Genomic DNA, 22,046 nt, shown 5'->3' on the forward strand with positions numbered 1-22,046 from the left:
TGTCTTTCAAAAAAAACAGTGACACTGTACTCTTTTAGTGACAGGATAAATTTTTCTGAAATGGGACAAGAAGTTCTGAACACGCAATCTGACGATGCCCAGCAAATCAAATGAGTTACTAAGCTTGTTAACGTGACTATGGTATTGAAACATTCTATCTCAGAGCTGCATTAAGGGTGGGAAAGATAAGAATGTCAACTTTTCAGAGAAAGGGCATTTGTTATCTACCCTACCTGTATTTCCTCCCGTGACAGTTGTATGTCATTTTGCACAAATTCTGCTGGTTCATCCCATCCTCCCTCTTTGGTCCGCAGGTTATGATAATAATGATAGCCTCCTCTCACCCAGTGTTTCACCCATTCACTGCCATTGCCTCCTAAGAGCAGAAACTGCAGTGTCAGTCTCAAAACTAGACAAGTGTCTTACCTCTCACGCATATAAATGTTACCATTAGGAAATCCACATTACAGATGCTTCTTTCTCCAAGCAAAAGAAGTGATGTTTCCAAGTCCCTAATGACCTCATATGAGAGCTACCTAAACACAACACATTCTACAAGTGGAGAACATTATACTGCCTATTCACACACTTGTTTGGAAAAAAAAAAATTAGTTCACAAAGCATCCACAATTGCCACCTATAACACAAGACTTCTTCCCAGGGGCTTTTTTACCTCCAGTTCCAATTCTGCATACAATAATCTTGAATTTATTTCACTAACAGTAGGCTACTGAAGGTGTACCTGCTGCCATTTTTCTTCTCTTGACTTCTGACAGCTCTCGCTGGTACGTCTGAGCACATTCCGGAGTGACTCCATATAGTCCCACATCAGGTGAACGCAAGGTACTCAGGGTCTGGCTAACATCACCATGATCTACTGCTTCATTAATGGCCAGAATTCCTAAGGAAACTTGGATAACACCAGGAAGCAGGTTAGCTTGGCATTCATGGGCTCAGTGACTCACAGCAAACACACACTGGCAGAACAGAGTAAGGCAATGTGAACACACTCTTATAGTTGAGGTGTTTGTGTGCTACACAAATAAGTCTATATAAATACAAAATATAAATAAAAAACAATCAGACAACTTGCAGTATAGAGACCTCTTCAATACAGAGTGTCCAACCATATGTGGTACTGCACTTGAAAGCATGTAATTTGTGTGCCCCAAATCCCAGTATGGTGCTGATTTACCATCAGAATTTCTCAACACACAAAGTAACAATAGTGTGTGATAATACTTACATCTCTCGGACTCCTCTGTGTCCTTGTTAGCCTTATGAATCCCATCCTGAATTTCATCTAGCCAAAGTACAGCTGTTTCATCCTGTGTGTCCTGAAGAGAATAGAACAAGAAAAATATACACAGTGTGGGGAGAGAAGTATCACTATTTTTGCAAAGTAAAATACTCCATGCTCAACAATAGCCAATAGAGTAGTTACCCATATCAGAGGGAATAAGAAGTATTTCAGTCTTCCAATACAAGGATATCATGCACACTTCGTATCGTAGGACTACCAGACTACTATGGCACTACCAAACTCAATACTTGCTCCCAGTCAAAAACTCTTTTCAGGAAATAGAAGGAAGAAGAAATTCTATCAATGGAATCACTCTGATAAGCAGAGAGAACACAAGGTCAGGGACTCGGTACTGGTCAGTCCTAAAGCCATACTAGCTAGGAGGACATGACTTCCCAAGAAGTTAGTCCTTCAACAGAACACGACTACACAGAGCTGCCAATGCGCATCTGTGTGCAGAAACTAAAAACTTTTTGGGTAAGTAATGTCATATCAGGCTGCTCTTGTCCCTGCCCACAAAAGTTCACAAGCTTGTACAAACTAGCAGAGCAAAAAAGCATTGCATGTATCGTAGGTGGGTGGACACACACAGCAGTCAAAGCCATGTTTTAAGTCTTTATTTTAACAGATTGCTTGTCAAGGAGCAGTGATCACACAGTATCCTGTATTTTGGTTGGGAAATCCAATGAGCTCATGTTACATGAAGAAATCTGAGAAGAGGAAAGAGACAAGTGTTTAGCAAGTCTCAAAATATATATAAAGAACAATGACCTAGCAGTTGCCAAGCATAAGCTTTTCTCCACCCACTGGTGTTTCCTGTAGGTAACTACTGAAAGAAATGCTAAGATGCAACTGCCACCCCTCTGATAGCTCTCCTCGTACAACAGAACACAGGAAACGTTTAGTTCTGGTGCGGAATAATAATCACTCTGCACAAAAGAACCACTACTTACAATGTTCAAGAGCTTTAAGGCCGGACTGAAAATGAACATTCCCTTACATGCCCTCCATATTTTTCCCACTGTTCTGGCAAGTTTGAAACTAACTTGTTTAAATGATACTTCATTCAAGAGTTTAACATGACTTTCACAGACAGATTTCATCTGAAAGCCAGATAGTCCCACAAGAGTATCAGCAATAGCAAAAGTCCTGTCCAGGGAGTGGGGGAGAATAATCACTGTAACTGTACTGTACTGTGTACCAGCAGAAGTCAACCCAAACACTACCAAAACCATCCAGTGCTCGTCTACAGTTTTACTGTTGCAGGCTTTCTGCAAGGTACACAGAGTGTAACATACCACAAGGTCTACTGTTTTTTTTCTCTTTCTCCTCATCACAAAAGAAACATGTATCATACAGCTCTCCCCATTCACGTAAACAACTGAACAATGTCTTGAGGTGAAGTACAATCCCTCTCAGCCCCAAGGTATAGAAATCACTAGTTCATAACAGTTGACTTCAGATGATAATTATTTTCCCCACATTGTTACTTTATAACATGATCTTTCTATTTCGGAAATTTCTGCCATGCTGCTGGGACAAGCTCTTTACTTGTTTTATGTCTAAATAAGGTAATTTCATGCCAGCTGAGAAGTTACCAGCACACCCTGGCACAAGTTTAAGCACACACTAAAAAGAGTTCATTATTTTATTCTGACTCAGCGGGAGGAAATGCTTCAGTACAAAATGGGTTCCTGAGAAACATTAACCCTGTCAGGGTCCTTGGGAAAGCTGCTTAATGATTTTCATTAGAAATGCATAGAGTTTTCAGCTATTGCCATCATGTGGGTTTACCTGTAGTCAAAAACAAACAAACAAAAAGTGTTCAGGACAATCCAGATCTTAGTCTCTATACAAAATCGTGCATTGCTACTAGAGCAAAGAGGTCCACAGCAGAAAAAAGAAAACTAAACACTCTCAAGCCACTGAAACCACAGACGTCTGCTACTTCTTTGTAAATAGAGGAGAAAAAAAACTCAGTGTCCTATCCCTACTACTCAAAAATTAGTTGAGTACACACAGGCACACTCCTCATCACCTTTCTTAAATCTGTAAGATGAAACTTGCTCTTCCTCTCTCCATCTTCACCTTTCATTTAGTAAAAGCTGCAACTACGTACAAGCAGGTAGAAGTCCTTGGTTAATGACAAAAACTGCTCAAAAAAATCATAAGCTATTAAAGTGCCACAGGCATCAGCATACATTTTGCTAGTAGTACGTATGTTGCTTCACGTGTTTTTTCTAATTTATCACTTAACAGATTTTTCCACTTTCAGAAACTTTCTTTTTGCCATATATAACTATGCCTATGACATTTAATAAAGAACATTAGAAAAAAATACTTCAGCTTGCCGGAAACTTGCATTCAGAAGTTCAGTACTCCTGCAATGAACATGGTCTCCTTTCAGAAACAGATGATACTATTTTTCTGCAAACAAAACACATATCTCACTGAGGACCCAGGATTAGCTGTAATAAGCCACCACATGCACTTAATATCCTTACACCTATCTCCAGAGTTCATGAAGATTCATACTGTTAGCTGCAAATCTCTTTCTTTAATACAGAAAGATCCAAACTGACCAGGTAAGATCAGCTGAAGGTATGCAGAATGCCCATCTCTCCACTGCCAGTTTTGATTCCTGATTTTCAAGACCAGTAAGAATTTCATTACACATATGTAAAGGTCTTTCAAGAGGTCCATTTAACTACACTCACCTGTGCTTTCTCTCGCTTGGCTCGAAGTAGCGTATCCTGATAATGTTGTGCTACCTTTGGGGCTACACCCTCCAATTTTGCTGCAGGAATCTGTAAGGCTTGAATAGTCTTCTTGCTGTCCCCTTCATCCAGAGCTTCATTGATAAGACCAATTGCCAAAATCCCTAGGGAGGAAGGCATAGGGAGAGAAAGACAAAGTTCCATTTTTGGTCAACAATAATTGCTTCAGAAGAAAAGTGCAGTTAGTCCTTCCTAAACCAAGTATCAGCCAAGAACCGCAATATTTTTAACAGAAGACATTATTTACTAGTAAAGAAAGCAAGACTATTTCTCCACCTTAAAGTAGTCATAATTCCTGGGCATGGTAATTAAAAAAATAAAGTTAAAAAGAAAAAAATCACTCAGGGAGACCACAGGTAGGGACAAAATTTGAGTCCTCAGACACACAGTTCCGAGCCACTAGAAGAGAATTATCAAAGCCCGAATGGCCAGAGTTTACAATATTCCAAGGCTCTGGTTTATCCAGAAAGAAATTTTCACAGAAAGCTAAAGATTTGCATGGAATATAATTTAAAAATACGATAACTTCATATTTTAGAAAACTCTTTTATTAAGGATGTATGTAGTATTAGCTGTATCATCAGAGATGTGGATGCACCTTACAGTTAGCTAAATGCAAACAGTACATCATACATGTCCTATTTACAGCAACAATCTCCTGCAAACCACAAAATAACTCAGGTTGAGATGGATCCTAGATTTATCTAGTTCAATTCCCTGCTTAAAGAAGGATCCAATCATGGTTTGATCTCAGAACAGAGAGATCTTTTAGGAAAAAGAAAGGACTCAGTGTGAGGATTTCCAGCTTCGGTTATTGTATTCAAAGATTTGTGATTCTTCTGTGAAAGAAAGACTCACAAAACAGAAGATTATGCAAAAACTAGAACATCTGAGGAAAGTGGTTACATTTGGACAGAGTAGCAATCAGAGAAAAATACATGTTGAGGACATTGCAAGAACCGTATCGCTAAAATGATAGCATGGTTCCTACCAAAAACCAGATACGATAACTCAGGAAAGGGCATAGAACCTCAGCAGTAAATCTCTTTGATTAGTATGCTAGTGTGGACATGGCATATTCCATGGAAGAGCAATATGTTACAGCTCTTCACTGGAAAGCATTTTTTAATTTGACACTATTTACAAGCATAGTGGAAATGAAAAATATATATGGTCATATATCTTGAGGACCTTCTCAGACTAATTTAACGTATTCATAGAGAGGGGATAAAAAGTATCTTTGCATAAGGGCATATATGAAACAGGCCAAGGAATTAAGAAATTCCCCAGAAGAAAAATTTATCTCATTACAGGATTTTCTGCACTTTCTTTACAGCATAAGGAGTGTTAAAAGGAACAGGATGTTGGGACTGCATAAACTATTAGAACTGCACTGTGATCTCTTACATACTACGAACATAGCACCGGTGTGTGCATTCACAGCGTGGGTCCCTGTTTGTGTGGTTTTAACAAATCTGCTCATGTGACCAAAACAGGAAACCTAGTGTCTATTTGGAGAAGCAGGAAACAAGTTAACCAAGACAGGAGGCTTTTAATTTAAAACTTAACCCTCTCTAGAGTATAACCTTTCCAAGGTGAAACACAAGTCACCAAGCATACAACAAGGAGTGGCAGAAGACACCTGCTTGTCTCAGTGCAAAACATAAACTTTAGCATCACCTCCACACTTGTGACAAATCTCTCCTGCCTTACGATGCAAGGCTTTTGAGCTAAATATTACACAGATGGCTTGAAAACAAGTGATACCCAGGAGGTTTTCAGTACTGGTCATCAACAAAAGTTAAGATCCCTTAATGAAACTGAGAAAAAAAATAGAAAATTAAAACCATCTGAAACAGAACCTCAGAAGGATCTACCTAAGAATTGTTTAATTCTGCTATTTTCAAGGACTCCTTTATCTCTGCTCTGGATTTTAAATCAACTAATACTGCAGTAGAAAAAGAAGAATTACTCATATTTTCTGTTTTGCTGAAATGTTCATAATTACGCTAAGTTCCAGTCTTTTATCACTGCTAAAAGACACTTATTAACATAAATACTACTGAAAAATAGAAATTTAAAAAATGTAGGGCTAGAGGCATAGAAGTTAGGTTAACATTCACAATTTTCAGCTTGCATCAGTAATTTCTTTCCTTCATGAGTACTTAAGTTTTGCTACTTGCACTTGCTGCACAGAACAGACATTAGAGATCATCTAGTTCCAAGCTCTTCTGCCATGGGCAGGGACACGTTCTGCTAGGTTGCTCCAAGCCCCATCCAGCCTGGCACTGTACATGTATGTATACACTACACCTCTTCCTGTTCTCTTCAATATAGGGCTACTGACCAAATGTCTGTGAGTGCAATGCATTAGTGGTGACTCCTGGATCACACCTTTTACATAAATACAAAGAAACAAGTGTCCATGCTCCAGGTCAATAAGCCCTGCAATGGAGTACTGGGCAGTGTGAATTGCAGTGCACGACACACACGGTACATCTGAAAGATTAACTCTGGCATCATGCTCCTGGTGAGAGCTCAAATGCTCCCCACACCCAGAGAGCTAGAGTCCCACCAGTGAGCTGTGTTGGACGCTTGTAACTTCTGAGGGATTTTGCACATCTTCCAGTAGGGGATTTTCTTTTGCACTTTATCAATATTTCATATCAAAAGGCAACAACCGTGCAAGCATACTCTTCTCTTACCAGTCAGAATGTCAGCTAGCAGTCATTTCAGCTTTTATAATACTGGTTTTAACAGCAAGAAGGCATACATAGTGTTAAAACCAGTATTATAACAGCTTCTAATGTTCTGATGGAACTAACAGTAAACAAAGTAACGAACCTATTAGAAGATCAGCATTCCCCATTACAGCCCTAACTTGAGATTTAGGTCCCAGTATCTGAAACTTAGAATTTGAATGGCACCAAACTGATAATATGTTCTTTGAAAAAGCTGTATCAAATGTTTTAAGCAAAAACAATAAGTAGCTGTGGAACTGCTACTGAAAGCATTTCAGAATAAACTCTCTTGGGTATCTGTTGATTTATCACTGAATATAAGTAACTGAAAAAGCTTGTTTATTTGGTGCAGTATTTGTAATACTGATGTTCAAAGAAGCTGTAATTTGGAAGTAGTGTTAATACAGCCAGGAGTTAAAGGACTGAGAATAAGACCTGGAAATAAACTCATCTTTCTGTTGTTCATTCAAGCTCCTCATCCACTATAGAAATGCATCTAGTATCATTACAGACCTGAAAGTCATCGACAAAAGGTGAATAGCTTATCTTGCATATGCAGGTCAAATTACCCACAGATAAAGAGTAGAGGATCTTGGACTGAGGCTGTGGAACTTCCACTAAATACTGCAAAGGTAAAAAGGCCAAAGCACATTCAAAAGAAGGAATAAAAGGAAGAAGAGGAAAATCTGAACAGGGCAAAGTTGCAGTCAAAGAGAGAATAAGACTTCAAGAAAAATATCTTCTACTGAACGCAGCAAATTAGGAAGGAGGATTGAGCACTCCGAGTTGTAGCATGGGCTACAATTAACTGAGAGATTTTGGTAACACTAGCTTTCACTAAATTTGGGGGACTGTAGTGGTTTGGACTTCGTTTTCCCCCAGAGGATAAGAAAAGTGGTAGACCCCAAGGGGTGGAAACCCCTGGAAGTTTTGAATTTCTGTCCAATGAGCGCTCCTGCAAAAAATGTAAACATATCACAACCAGACCGGAAGAGAAGAGTTGTAGTTTGAGGTTAGAAGAAGGTGGCCATGTTGTGAGCCACGAGGAAGGGGCTCTGAGCCCCACAGGGGGGCTTCGGCCCCCAGCCCCAGCTGGGGCCTGTGGGGACCTGGAACAGCATAATGCTGGGCTAGGTGCCTATAGTTATGCTGGGAGATGTTTTCTCCATCGTGGGCAGTGGCCGTGGCAGTGGCCGGAGAAAGCAGCAGCCAGAACTGAACCGAAGAAGCAACAAAGACATGCAGCACCAGAGAAGGGACTCCTGGAAGGAGACCTGAGGGAAGGAGAGTCAGCAGCTGAGTTCTACAGAGTTCTTGGGGGTAAGAACTGATACCAGACCCCCCAAAACTCCTTTGAGACCTCCTGGAAGGAGGAAGTTGATAGACTCTTACTTGAAAGAGCCTTGAAGTGCAACATGCACTGCAGAGAGGAGCTGAGAGGCTCGGACGTCCTGAGAGCTCAGCCAGGACGGTGTGGGAGGTTGGCCTTGAGGGCCCTCCCTTGCTGCAAGCTACAAAGAAGCTCGCAGCCTGAGACAGGGCACAGAGGCCCTGCAAGGAGCTTAAATCTCCTGGAGATACCAGACCGTCACGAAGACCCCCTGTGCTTCGTGATATGACGTGGTGATACGACCTTGTCTGGGGTGACGAAGCCCACGGAAGACCACTCGTTTGGAGAGACGAGTGGCCGAGGGGGATACCCCCCTCGTGTGTGCTGGCAGAGATCCAGCTATCAGCTGCTGCAAGAGACAGAAGAGAGAGAGAACCTGCTGCCTTAGAAGATGCTGCTGCTTAGTGACTGCTACTCTGAAGAAGCTGCTGCCCTGAGAGACTGGAAGGGATCTGTCCTTCTTTCCCTCCTGGACTTTTATTTGGAGGGGAGAAGAGATCTGATCCATTGTAAATACTTATGTCATGGTAGAGATAGTTGTAGTCGTGTGTATAATGTATTGTAGTATTTATTTGTATAGTCATTGTAATATATTCCCTTTCCCCATTCTGAGTCTGGTTGTGTTTTGTCTGGAAAAAAACCCATCTCACATTGGGTTGAGATGTGGGAGGGGGGATGGAGCTAGGGAATTGGAATTTGGGCTATCTCAAACCATGACAGGGACTGAAACAAAATTAGAAGATTCTAGACAAATCCTAGACACTGACATCAGAAAACGCATTTTCAATCCAAAAAAGGGTTGAAATTTACACTGGAAGGATTAATAAACAGTTTTGAGATACTGACTTCAATACCACAAACACTCCTGACTGCCTGCAGTCCTGCAATCAAGACTTTTGTATTACAGACCACTAAGTCTTGTTCAGAAATAAGACCTTTCTAGACATCTAACATACGACACAACTGTAAGTCAATCAATAACTTTTTGTATTGACATGCACCTAATTTCAGCACTCCTTATAAGCTAGGATCGGTCTAGCATGAATTGAGCAGAAAAACTTACTTTCATGTTCTTCATGCACAACTTTGTTCACATGATCAACACATGACTGGATATCATTCCACGTGATAAATTCATTTCCTTTTCCATTTGTTTGAGCCTTCAGCTTCATCAAATCATCGATGTATCTGTCAAAAAACAAAACCCAAACCCAATAAACATCACATCACAACAAGCTGGCCAGGGAACACACAACACAGCATGAGAATTGGTACACAAAGTGGGAGAGGTAACATGAGGGTTGAAACTAGAACAAATACGAAAAGGGGGAGAAAGAGGAAAGGCTGTGTGCAGGATGCTCAGCCCAAATGTGAAGTAGGTTCAAACAAACAAAATTGCCAAATAGAGAAAAGCACTAAAACACTGAATAACAGTCCAGGGCAAAGAAAACAGTGAGTGAGCTGGCGTAAGAATTAGTGACAACCTAACGGTATCACAATGGGGCTTTCATGTGAAATCCATGAGAAAGCATTGAGTGACAGCACAGAACTCAGACCAGTAAGAAACAGTAATTGCAAAAACAAGATGCAGGAGACAAGAGATTAAATCAATACTGTAATAAATAATGTAGAAACAACGTAAAATGTAAGAGAAAAAAAATTCATGAAGTCACAGAATATAAGCAACATCAAGAACAGATATGATTGCTTGAAATATCCACCTCTGTGAGTTCTCATCCTCAATGTTTGTAAGCCCTGTGACAGGACTGCTCAGTTGTTTCCACACTGTATTCACATCCCTTGAATCCAAAGCCCTATTAATCAGGGCCACAGAAGACAGCATCTCAACAGCAACAGACAGTTCTGGATGGGTGAGGTTACCCTGCATACAAAGAGGACAGCAAATTAATTCTCTGTGCCCTATACAAACTATTGCCGCAAACAGAAAACAACAGAGCAGCTGTCAAAACAGACATGTTACAAAGCAAAGGGACAACCTTTATGACAATGAAGCAGAAAGGTGAGTATTGTAAACAAAGCTAGAACACCAAGTAAGAGATTAAAGCAGAACCTTACAGGGTCAAGTAGCTCAAGATTTAGGGATTAAGCCACATCAGAACAGACTGAACACCAAAGCAGTTCCATGAAGACTCAAGACAAGTTTGTTCCAGAGAATGCATTTAACAGAACAGACAAGGTACACCCGGTGACCCATGCCAACTTCCAGAAATAAAGAGAAGGTGATACTTACTTCAGGGCTCTGTTGCTGTAAGGTAGCCAGCTCCCTTTGGTAAAGATCTGCAGCAAATGCATAAACCTCTGGTAACTGGGCCTCTGGATTCATCATTTCTGCCACAGTCTTCTCAGCATCACCCATTCGAATTGCTGAATTAATTCTGGCTACTGCTGCTAGTTCTAGAAGTTCAAAGAGCATACAGAATAAGGCAGGGAGACAGTTCAGACCCCCATAGTAACAGCATTTTCATCCTACTCAGATACTTAACTAGAAAAAGAATAATACCCCTAACTGTGGAGAAAGAGTCAAGCCTTCTGATCCATTAATCCCCGGTTAGTCTTCTGTTACTGAAGACAATTAAAAACACAACGCTCACGTTTAACACTTGTTCACCTTTTCGTCTGGTTATCAAAGGACTGTTTTACCATTTCAGTACTGCGATAGTAAGAAGCCCCATTGCAAATTTTTCAGTGGGTGAATAGTACCAACTTTCTCTTCCTGTTCACATCTACCCTGATCAAGGCAGTAAGAGGCACTCCATCGTGGGTACACCCTGTCTAACTTCAAATGGCACAGTAGGTAAACAAACACAGACCTTCATGCTGAACAAGTAAGGTACTTCAAAGGCAGCCAGCTACTTAATTCAGCATTCACTATTTTCCCCTTGTATTCTAAACCCTCTCTCCTCAAATCTCTAGTAGAGTCCTTTCTACCTATCACAGACTGAATTGCTCCTGCACAGCAAGAGTGCTGCATGGTCCCAGAAGCATCAATCAAAAGTAAGTCAGCCATCATGATCTGCATTTTCTTTGCATCCTGATATTCAGAAACAAGTTGAAGGTTCTGCAGCTCAAATCAAGGAAGATTTATGTGAGTGGTCAGTACATAATCTAGCTTTCACACCTCTTGGAACGATCCAGATTTTCTTCACTGATCCGCAGCACAAAAATTCATGCAAGCATTCTCTAAAAAGCGGTTATTTAAGGTGGAAGCAAAAATTCCATGTTTCTTATATTTCAAATTATATGCTGTTATCTCCAGCCACATTGTAACAGCTGGATAAAAGATACTACAAATATTTAGGGTAACCATCTCTCTAATGTTCTTAGCAGCTGTAAAGTACTTAAAGAACATTTGTATTGACCACTCATAATAGACCCAAATACTGTGCTGTCTCATTCTTTTGATCACACCCATGGTCACTTTGCTGCAATAATTCCTGCTGATCCTCACTTTGCTGGTACTGTTGTGCTGCCCTGTTAGCAGCATCCACTCCCAACTGCAACTCTTCCTTCTGCAGAGGACCTGTAAGGCCAGCCTAAAGAAAAAAGAAATATAAACCATGAGGTTGAAATGATGTCACCTTATTCACTTCAAATACCTCAATAAAAGTACTCTGCTTTAACTTAAAATATTCTAATGCAATATAGCTTCTGCAAACAAAGAATGCCACATATGTAAGGAAGCCAGAAATTACTCTCCAGATTCTCAATTAAGATGCTAAAAGACCATATGTGTACAACCTGACCCCTCTTATATTAGAAGTGCAGTCTCATGAACATAATTAAAAGCAAGACCCAGCTTCCAAAATTACAAAATATTTAAAACAAAGGTCATAATTTTGTGGGAAAAGACTCCCCATACATGAGCTGCATGCTGATGTGAAATTTGTGTAGTTTGCCATGAAGAGACCTGTTAACTAATGTTCCGTTTTACCTCTGAGCAACTAAAGAGTTAACAAGACATCAAAATGGACAACACGCAGCTTTGGCTTATACATACACGCTTCTTGGATTATATGGTACCACACAAGTACAAAAAGAACGTGAGACGGAGTCACCAGGGAGCAAGAGGGCTTGAATAACTTGGGCAGAATCATAAAATCATTTAGGTTGGAAAAGACCCCTAAAATCATTGAGTCCAACTGTACACCTAACACTGCCAAGTCCACCACTAAATCATGTCCCTAAGCGCCACGCCTACAAGTGGTGTATGGTCATATTCTCCACAGTGAAAGTAGCTTATGCTTATCTGATAGGTGTTTACAAAACACAAATATCCACATTATTTGGACACTGACGACAGTAAAATGAGGGAGGACACACCTTAATTATAACAGTTTTATACACACACAAGTTAGTATTTTAAGGTTTGGTCAAAGTATTTTAGTTATATATACACACACATACAAACATTATATTGGCCTTTCACACGCAGACATAAAACCTAAATGGCAGATATGCTTACTGAATGCTTCCATCTCTCAGCACTAATTTTTTCTAACCAACACTACACTGCAATGCAGGTATATAGCAAGTGATTAGTACACAGTGGTACAGTGAAAGGCAGAGGCAGGCAAAAACTTAACGAATCAGGGTAATCTACACTTTTCCATACCTCCTGTTTCTGTTGCCTATCACTCAAAAACTGCTTGAAATACCAGTCACAATTTTCTCGTAGCAATCCTCGGAGTCCCAGGGCTGGTGTTGCCAAAGCTTCATACAGTGCTAATGCATCTCCTCGTTCCAAAGCTAGGTCAACCTTTGATAAGGCTGCATGTGCTAGCAACAGTAAAAGAGTTTTGAGAGAAATGTGAAATAAGGAAGTCCCGTCATTTATGTAACCTACTGCTCAGAAAGAAATACCCTTAGACCTGATAAGATAGTAAGCTAGGTATCAAATGGAAGACTTCTAGAGTCAATTACGAAGCAGTACTTGAAAAACGGTCTGATGGTTGGAAATAGCATGCATTATTCAAGATGAAGAACTGGAGGGGTCAGCAACATGGACAATCCGTTTCCAAAAGGAAGGGTAACAGAAATCAGAGTAAATTAAGCTTACAACTATGTACTAATAATGAGTAAAAACAAACAAAAATAAAAACACCCTCCCCCCCAAAAAAAAAACCAAACCCAAAAACAACCACACAACCAACCAAACAAACAAAAAAAACCTCAAAAACAGGGGAGCTGCCTTTAAATTTGGTCAGCATTACAGAAAAAGAGGAGCACAGATATCGTTTTGAAGTACTATTTTAATTAAGACTATTACTTTAACGTGATACCTACTGTTCACTTTATTGATGTTTCCCTGAATCTCAGCTTGAGTCAGAAGTTCTTCATACACATCTCTCTCTCTATCTGAACTTTCTGAGGCAATCTGAAGATGAAATAAAAACTAATCAGTGCTTCTACAGCTCCCGTTGCCCTCACAAACCTTCTAATTGAAAAAGTCAGGGAGGAAAACTATTTACCTATATAGAGCTTGTGATAGGTCACAGACAGGCTACCTCTATGCTTCCAAAAAAAAGTCCTATATGTAAACACATCTAAAATAACTGTAGTCAAACTCGGATACAAACAGCCCAGAAACACCTTATTTCAATGTTATGCCTCTATATGAACACACAGTAGAGCTCCAGAACATGGAAAGCAGTATACAGAGCTAGGCTTGCATTATACAGTGTTCTAAAACAACACGGTTCATTTCCAAGAGCATCAGTCAATTTTGCTCATTTCTTTGTTAGGAAAACACATCTATACTGTGTGAAAACAGAGGGATGCATCCCCAGTATAAAAAGGATTAAATTAAATCTGTATCTATGCGGTCCATATTTCAGACAGCTAAACAAACTAACACAGCCAACTGCTGCCTGTCTCCTATAATAAGAAGACAGGTTACTGGGGAACATACTAGAATACCACCAGGAGTCAGTCCACCTAACACTATACATACAGGACCGTAACACACACTCTGCGAATTCCCCCCATTTTACACTGCAATACAAAATAGCAATGCATGCAAATAGACGGCTTGAAAGAACTGAGCTACCCTATTTTTAGCATTCTCCATCTTGTCTTGCTTTGCTCTGTAGAGTGTGTCTTGATAAGTGGATTCCAGTTGATCATCAAGATTTATTAGCATGGCATTAGGGTTCTTCATTGCCATAAGAGTGTCAGCTGGAACCTGACGGTCAATTGCTTCATTAATGGCAATGACAGCAGCATGTACTGAAAAACAAGTCAAAGTCTGCCAGTTAGTACCAAACAAATCAGCTTTGTTAAAAATCGAGAACTTATTTGAAAAGAGCAGAAGAATTATCTGGAAACTAACTGGAAAGCAAAAGAATTAACAAAGTACCTCTCATTTCATCATGGCTTTGTGTTCCAGAAAAAAAACAACAGCCTGCTTTCTAGTTATGATACTTTAAGTAGTTGAATCATGTTCCAGAAGGAAGAAAAAAAAATACAGAAGAGAAAGAACAAAAACATCTTCCCAGTCTTCCAAAAGGCCTATCAAAAGGACTGTACTAGACTTAAAACAGGGGGCATTAAAACCAACACTTAATTGATCTGCTGATTTGAATAATCAAACAAAACACTATTTTTCCTTACATGCTGCTTCATCCACAGAAAGCTCATTTGCTAGAATTCCTCCAATCTTGCTGAAGGCAGGCATCTGAATACCATACTTCTCCAGTTCAAGTCTCATATTACTGATTTCCTCCTCTGAAACATACATTAAAACAGTGTTACACAGGCTTAAATACATTAGCACTGCTATACTATTTGTTGTTAAAAAAAAAATTAAGGTAACTACAATAGACTGCAATTACCATTTAAATAATACTTTGAATATCATTCAGTAAGTGAAACAAATAAATGAAAACTAGTAAGACACTTTGCACACTTTCCTTAAATCTACATTTTTTCCCAGAGACTCATATGGGAATATTCTGTAGTCTTTCTCACTAGAAAACAACACAAGACTCTCATGAGGAGCTGGAAACAGACTCCATTCTGAGGTACCTCAACTGTGGTTGCCAGCAGGAAAACGCACAGCCAGTAGTTTAGGATTTTCTTTTTCCCCACAGAGAGACTACACTGAGAAAAGTGAACAGAGGGTACCAAGATACGCTAGGAAATAAAGTTTATATACCTTTTAAATCTGATGCATGCCCTCAGGCAAGAACATCACTAATGCAAGACACAGAATTTGACACTTTTTGCAAAAATTAAGGAAGTGAAACCTTGAAGAGGCATGTGAACATGAGACTTTGTGCTGGCATCTCCTGCAGCCGATCAGCTGGCAAACGCTTCTTCAGCTAATGGCACCTCTAGTTTAAACTGTCACAGGAGGTTAGAACTGCTTACCAAGTTCAAAACTGAAAACTCCCAAGAGGATAGATGCAAGGCTTAAGCATCTTACAACAGTGACATTGTTACAACAAAAAAAGTTATGACATTGTTATTTGCAAAAGTAGTGATTAGTGAACTGATGGCTATAGCTCCCTGGCTCAGAAGCATCCAAATTAAACCTTCTTCCTAAATTATTAGAAGTCCTCATAGCCATTAATGTTTAATTTAATTTGCATTTAGGGTATAAACAGTAACAATCAGTTCAACAACTGATCTAGTAGGGTATGAGATAAAGGCAGCACAGGAGTGTTGGGGGTTTTTTGTTTGTTTTTTTTACCTGTGAAGTCTACCTTGCCATATAAATCCTGAATCTGGGGGGCAAGACCCAGTTTGAAAAGGTACAGGCTAGAAAAAAAAATAAGCAAATAATTAGAACTAGTAATTTTTCTGTGTGGTTCTGACAATGATACAATTTTAGAACAGATTCAAGGACAAGTAAGCCAATGTAACAGTTGATAATCATCAAGTGGGTGAGCTGACTCCCCTCTTCCCCCCTCAGCTGAACATAACTGGTCCACCACTGAAGTCTTCAGGGAATTACAGAATGGTTGAGGCCAGAAAGGCACACTCAAGTTTGTCTTGTTCGAGCTCCCTTTTCAAACCAGGTCACGTTGGATCGAGTTCCCCAGGATCACGTCCAGATGGCTTTTGAGTATTGCCAGCGGTGGAGACCCCCAAACATTCCAGGGCAATTTGTGCCCCTCCTTGGTCACCCTCACAGTAAACAAAGTGTTTCCTGATGTTGAGAGGAACTCTTCTGTGGTTCAGATTGTGCCAGCTGCCTCTTGTCATGTCATGACATCACTGAGAAGAGCCTGGCTTCACATTCTTGCATCCTCCCTTCAGATAGCTGCACACATTGCTGAGATTGCCACGGCCCCATCTGTTATCTGCACTGAATAGCCCCAACTCTCCCAGCCTTTCCTGAAGGCGATCCTTCTTTCAACTCTCTCCAGCATGCTCCTGCCCCTCTTATGCTGGGGAGCCCAGAACTGGACACAGGATTGCAGGTGTGGTCTCATCAATAGCGAGTAGGGGGGAAGTATTCACTAAGCTGATTCGGCTTATTAAAATGGGGTTAATGTATTCACCTAGGCCTCACAAGAAACATAACTGTTACAAAGAAGGGGTGAAACCATACAGTTAAGTAGAGATGGGATTGAGAAAAGTGAAGCAACTCCTCTAGTTTTTGCCTGTCATGCCAGCTCAGCACGATCATAGAATCACAATAAAGGCTTGGGTTGCAAGGGACCTTAGAGATCATCTAATTCCAACCCAGCCCCCTGCCATGGGCAGGGACACCTTCCACTATCTCAGGTTGCTCCAAACTCCATCCAACCTGGCCTTTAACACTTTCAGGGACGAGGCAGCCACAGCTTCTCTGGCAACCTGCACCAGTGCCTCACTGTCTTCTTGGTTAAAGAATGTCTAGCTCTAACTGAGAGGGTGAGAGGGTGAGAACTGGAATGGAAAGGTAGAAGTCACAACATACTCCACTGACTCTTTTTCCTTCGGCATCTCATTTGGCCACTGCCCAAGACAAAATACTGGCTTCATGGATCTTTGCCCTCACCTGGCAACATTGTTCTGTTAGAAAATTTGCCCTCATCTAGCCTTCAGTTCAGCTCTCTCTCCTCTCACCTTTCAGCTTTGCAGAAAGATTTCAGAAGCAATCAGATTTTCTGTCTGGTAAGGTATGCCTTACCTGAGTGCATGAATACAATAGATACAGCGCGGCATGTTCTTGCGATCATAGATATCTGTAGTTTCTGGGTAGAATATCTAAAGACAAAACAAGGTTAGCAGCCTGAATGATATTCACTCTATATAGCCAAATCATATCAGTCCAATTCTTCTGCACTACAGTAATGAAACAGCCCACGAAACAAAACTCTTCAAGCTTCTCTGCCCTGGACCAATGTTTCTCCTACCTGAAGTGCCAATCCCGCCTTTTGTTTCTAACACCCACACCCAAAACAGAGCTCCCCTTTTCCTGCCAAGTTCTACACACGTGAATAGGTAGACCCTTTCTTCTGTGTGTGCACCAAGATACTGGGTCGTGACTTTGGTGAAAGCCAAGAGATGAAAAAAATAATTAGAGCAGAAAAGAGAAAAGAGGATTTTGCTTGGATTAAATGGGATTGAAAAGCAATAGAGAGAAGAGATAGTTTCAAAAGGAAACGCAGACCAGCACTGAGGTGCTCTGCATACTACGTTTTCAGTTACCTGGACCCAAAAGCTTTCAGACGGTCTCAAACACAAACGTCTTCAAAGTTTAACAAAAGGGGTTAATACTGGAAGTCACAATTAATTCAGAAGTACTGAAAAGATACATTATTTTCTAGCTGTTGGAAGGTTCCTCGCTGTTGCCTATGAGCACAAAATAGCATTGCTCTTTCTGTAAAGACGAGCAACTAGAGGACCCTCAATTCCACAGCATCAGTTCCCTGGTTCTTCTGCATGGGAAAATACTTAAAGCAATGGTAATTTTTGTAAATGTACTGGACCCCAGCACAGTTTCTTTGACATCTTCTCACACATTTACATCTGATACTCTTACCTCATACCTGGCACTTAACATCTCTCTAACTCCTCCTCGTTTATTTTCACCTAACCACCCTAACAGCATATTTCAGTATTTCCTAATCCCAAATGCGTTCTGTAAGATCATCATAAATCCCATGAAGGCTCAACCAGTTAATCACAAGTTATTTAAGAAACTCTGCCAAAAATGAAGTGTTTAATTTTCAAGCACATATGCAAAGAAAACATACACCAGATTAAATTGCGCAATGCTGGTTTTGGTGAGACTAAGCATAACATGGCTTACAAAAAACCTTGGCTATAAGCCCAACACTACCACAGTTCCATATATATGTTCAGGCAACTGTGTTTATTAGCTCAGGGAAGTTTATCTAGTCATTTCTCTAGTCAAGCCAACAATTCATATTTGATCAAGCTACACCAGGAACATTTCAACTTGATACGAAAATTTCACAGGGAAATCTGAAAAAAATGAAGAATATAGTATTTTCTGTCGTGTTCCTATTTTTAGCATAGATTTCTAAAAAAAACTTCCACAATCAAACTGTAGCTCAGATACTGTTCAAAAGAATGCAAGGCAAGAACAATACAATGCAGATGTCATGCAAGATTAGTAATAATAAGGATACAGTATAGAAGGATTAATTATTTTACTCCTAATTGTTCTCACACACATAGCAGAATGAAATCTTCCAGCAAGTTTTCGGAGAGAGTTTCTACAGGGACATAAATCTAGAATTAACTAGATTGAGTGTGCTGATTTTTGTACAACAGCAAATGCTTCCACAGAACACAAAGCTCTTCTGAGATTATTTATTTATTTGCATGTACAACATAGAAGTTACCTTGGGGAGACCAATCTCAGACATGGCATTCAGCCACTGGATTACGTTATCTGTGTGTCGGAAGTGGAGACCGGTTGCCTGAAATAAAAACAGGCAGAAACAAGAGGGAGAGCAGTAAGAAACAAAATATCACAGCTGCCAAGAACAGCAGGGAGGTTCATTAAGACTGATGGTGAAAACAGCACTTTTACAGAAGTCAGAAGTCTTCTATACACACTTATATTGACTGTTTATGACAAATTATTTCACCTAAGTGCAAATTTAGAGACAAAGCTAAGAGTCCGCCTAGTCCCTCACTTAATCATTATTCTAGAGTGAAAGCAGAGTTTTTAAGGTAAGACTAATATAAACTAACTTTCTGCTTATTTTCTCATACTACCTCCATGTGTACATATTCCTGTTTTAGATGTCTGTCTAAAGAAGTATCCATGGTCAACAGCACTCACCTTATATCTAGTCTGTTCCCTATCATAGATTTTTTTCACAGAAACCACCTTAGGGGAGAAAAAGTTTCCAAGTTTGGCCAGGTAGACTCCATTTCTCAATCCTTCTTCCAGCTCTGTTGTGGCAGGCAGCTCCTCATTCAAACAGGCCTCCATCCATCTGGAAGTGCAAGAACAACAAAGCTGGTCACACGAGTGTATCTCCAATTTGTGAACACAACCCCATGCTAAACAAGCTTCATGCTGCTACTGCTGTCATACTCAAGCATACTATTCATTTAACAATAAGGGTTGAAAATGGATATAACACTACCACAGAATCTGTGTCATTAAAATGCTAGTCAGTAACACTTCAAACAAAATATTAATGAGAAGTACGGAGTCCATCAGTCAGAGTCTCAAAAGTAATTAAGACACAATCTCATCTTCACGTTTCTCCTCCAGCCCATGATTTAGTTGGTACTGGTCTAGACATAGCAGCCATCCTGTCCTTTTAACTAACTTAAACCTTCCTCATGAGTACAGGCTTATCTCACAAGCATTTCTTTACTCTCATTAAGTATTTCCTAGTTATTTCATGACTTTGTGCCACTTACTCAAGCTCTTTTAACTGATGTCACAGAGAAGCCCTACAGTGTTCACAGAATCAAAGAACGGTTTGAACGGGACAGGACCTTAAAGTTCATCTCATTCCACCCCCTACCACAGGCAGGGACACCTTCCCTTAGACTAGATTACTCAGAGCTCCACCCAGCCTCACCTTGAACACTTCCAGGGAATGGGGCTTCTCTAGGCAACCTGTTCCAGTGCCTAACCCCCCTCACAGTAAAGAATTTTTTTCCTAATATCTAATCTAAACCTACACTCTTTCAGTTTGCTGATGTTGTCATCAAGTGTATTTTTCTATGTATTCTCTCCCACTCTATCATACATTTCAAAAACAGGGGAAAAAATGGAACAGACATTCCTCTCCTCATAACAACTCATTTTCCTTTATCTTCTTGCCTTCCATCTCATTTATGGTGTCACGGATCCTCATGACAAAAATAAAGAATATAGCAAATAATTTGAAAAATCACTGTCCTCAAAACAGAGGCACACATTGATATTTCTTCTGTACAAGCTATTGGAGGCTGTATACTGCAAGCTCAGCTACAGTTTCTTCTAAAAATGACCTGCTCCCTGGCTGCTGTGTTCTGTAAAAAAGGGAGCTGCACAACCACAGGTCACTTTCTAAAGCGTTTTACTTAGATGATGCCTCACTTGCAGCTGAACTCTAAAGCTCTTACAGGGCAGATGAGCCTTGGATCAATTAAGATCACAGAAAAGCGGCTTTCAAGACAATAGTGGCCCAGAACAGCTACAGTCCGTACTATAAAACACAGTTGACAGTGTAACAAATGAAATTAATAATTTGGCTCATGGGGATGATGAGCCCACATCACTGGGACTGATCTGAAGCACAGGCAAGTAAACAATCCTGCTTGAAAACAAAGCACTTTAAATCCCAAAGGAGACATGATTACACTATGGACTGCAGCGTGAGTCCAAGAAAAGCGGCTTGCAACCCAAAGCAGGACCCAAAAAAGCAAGAAGGAGTAGCGTTTATCAGGAAGAAAAATGCAGATAAGCAACGTGATAAGTTGCAGATAAGATAAATGCAGATAAGATACGTGATAGAGAGAAAGTATAACATAAGTTTAAAAATTCCGCACCATTACCCAAAAGACACTGTCACTGGCATATCACAGACCATTATAACCAAAGACTCCTAAGAGGACACAGAGCTACTCAAACCCTGGAAGAGTCTTAATCATATTAACAAATTTCATAGTACCTTCCCAACTACCTTACTGGGAAAACAAAAAAAAAAAACAAACCACCACCCACTTTGTTCAGACTAGAAGACCTCAAATGGAAGTAGAAGTGACATGTGACCAAACCATTAAATTAATGCCTTACAGAGGGACACAGAGACAGTGAGTTCTGTTTAAGCATTTTGATAAGATAAATAGTCCATAATTAGAACATAAGCTGTCTCAATGTACTCATATCTGTTTCAACAGGTTCCTAAATGGGTGTTAATATAAGTACAAAACTAGAGCAATTTACATACAATAATGCTCCCCCTTGGTGTAGCACTGCTTAACCATTTGCCAGCCCAGAGGACAAAGCTATGTTTGCAGAAAACATTATCCAGTACCTTTCATATTTAAAAGCCCACATACTTGTATTAAAATTAACACCTGTCATTGTTAAAAGGCAGAAATAAATGTGGAATTTCCAGGTGAGCAAGAGGAATGTATTTCTCAATGAGGGGGGAACCTGGTTGACGGGCAACAACCTCTACTCCCTTTAGACATTAGGCATTAGAACAATATGCCACCGGTAAGCTTTTCAGAGAAACCCAGAATTCTTTCTGCTACTTCAGCAGTTTCCACTACACTCCCTCCCTCTCACTAGCACAGAAAAGGTAGTGTTTAACCCAGAATGAATTCCTCAATCAAGTTTCATCACATGACTGCATAGGTAACACTGGATTCTACAATTTTACTGAAGCTAGCTCAAA

At 40.1% G+C, this 22,046-nt stretch overlaps 1 protein-coding gene across 1 annotated transcript in view; it reads right to left on the reverse strand.

Annotated features, from left to right (window-relative positions):
• The window catches only part of IQGAP1 (IQ motif containing GTPase activating protein 1), a 53,291-nt gene that overhangs the window by 19,193 nt on the left and 12,052 nt on the right, over positions 1-22,046 (reverse strand). Inside the window, exons 3-18 of the mRNA XM_032699693.1 lie at positions 19,481-19,637; positions 19,035-19,112; positions 17,351-17,427; positions 15,923-15,990; positions 14,842-14,955; positions 14,279-14,457; positions 13,516-13,606; positions 12,845-13,008; positions 11,681-11,765; positions 10,463-10,626; positions 9,933-10,093; positions 9,275-9,399; positions 4,021-4,184; positions 1,247-1,337; positions 743-910; positions 234-376 (exon numbers count right to left, since the gene is read on the reverse strand). Coding sequence (XP_032555584.1) covers positions 234-376; positions 743-910; positions 1,247-1,337; positions 4,021-4,184; positions 9,275-9,399; positions 9,933-10,093; positions 10,463-10,626; positions 11,681-11,765; positions 12,845-13,008; positions 13,516-13,606; positions 14,279-14,457; positions 14,842-14,955; positions 15,923-15,990; positions 17,351-17,427; positions 19,035-19,112; positions 19,481-19,637 — 2,029 coding nt within the window. The remainder of the gene's footprint in view (positions 1-233; positions 377-742; positions 911-1,246; positions 1,338-4,020; positions 4,185-9,274; positions 9,400-9,932; positions 10,094-10,462; positions 10,627-11,680; positions 11,766-12,844; positions 13,009-13,515; positions 13,607-14,278; positions 14,458-14,841; positions 14,956-15,922; positions 15,991-17,350; positions 17,428-19,034; positions 19,113-19,480; positions 19,638-22,046) is intronic.

The sequence above is a fragment of the Chiroxiphia lanceolata genome, chromosome 12, assembly GCF_009829145.1.
Source record: "Chiroxiphia lanceolata isolate bChiLan1 chromosome 12, bChiLan1.pri, whole genome shotgun sequence".
Classification (NCBI taxonomy): Eukaryota; Metazoa; Chordata; class Aves; order Passeriformes; family Pipridae; genus Chiroxiphia; species Chiroxiphia lanceolata.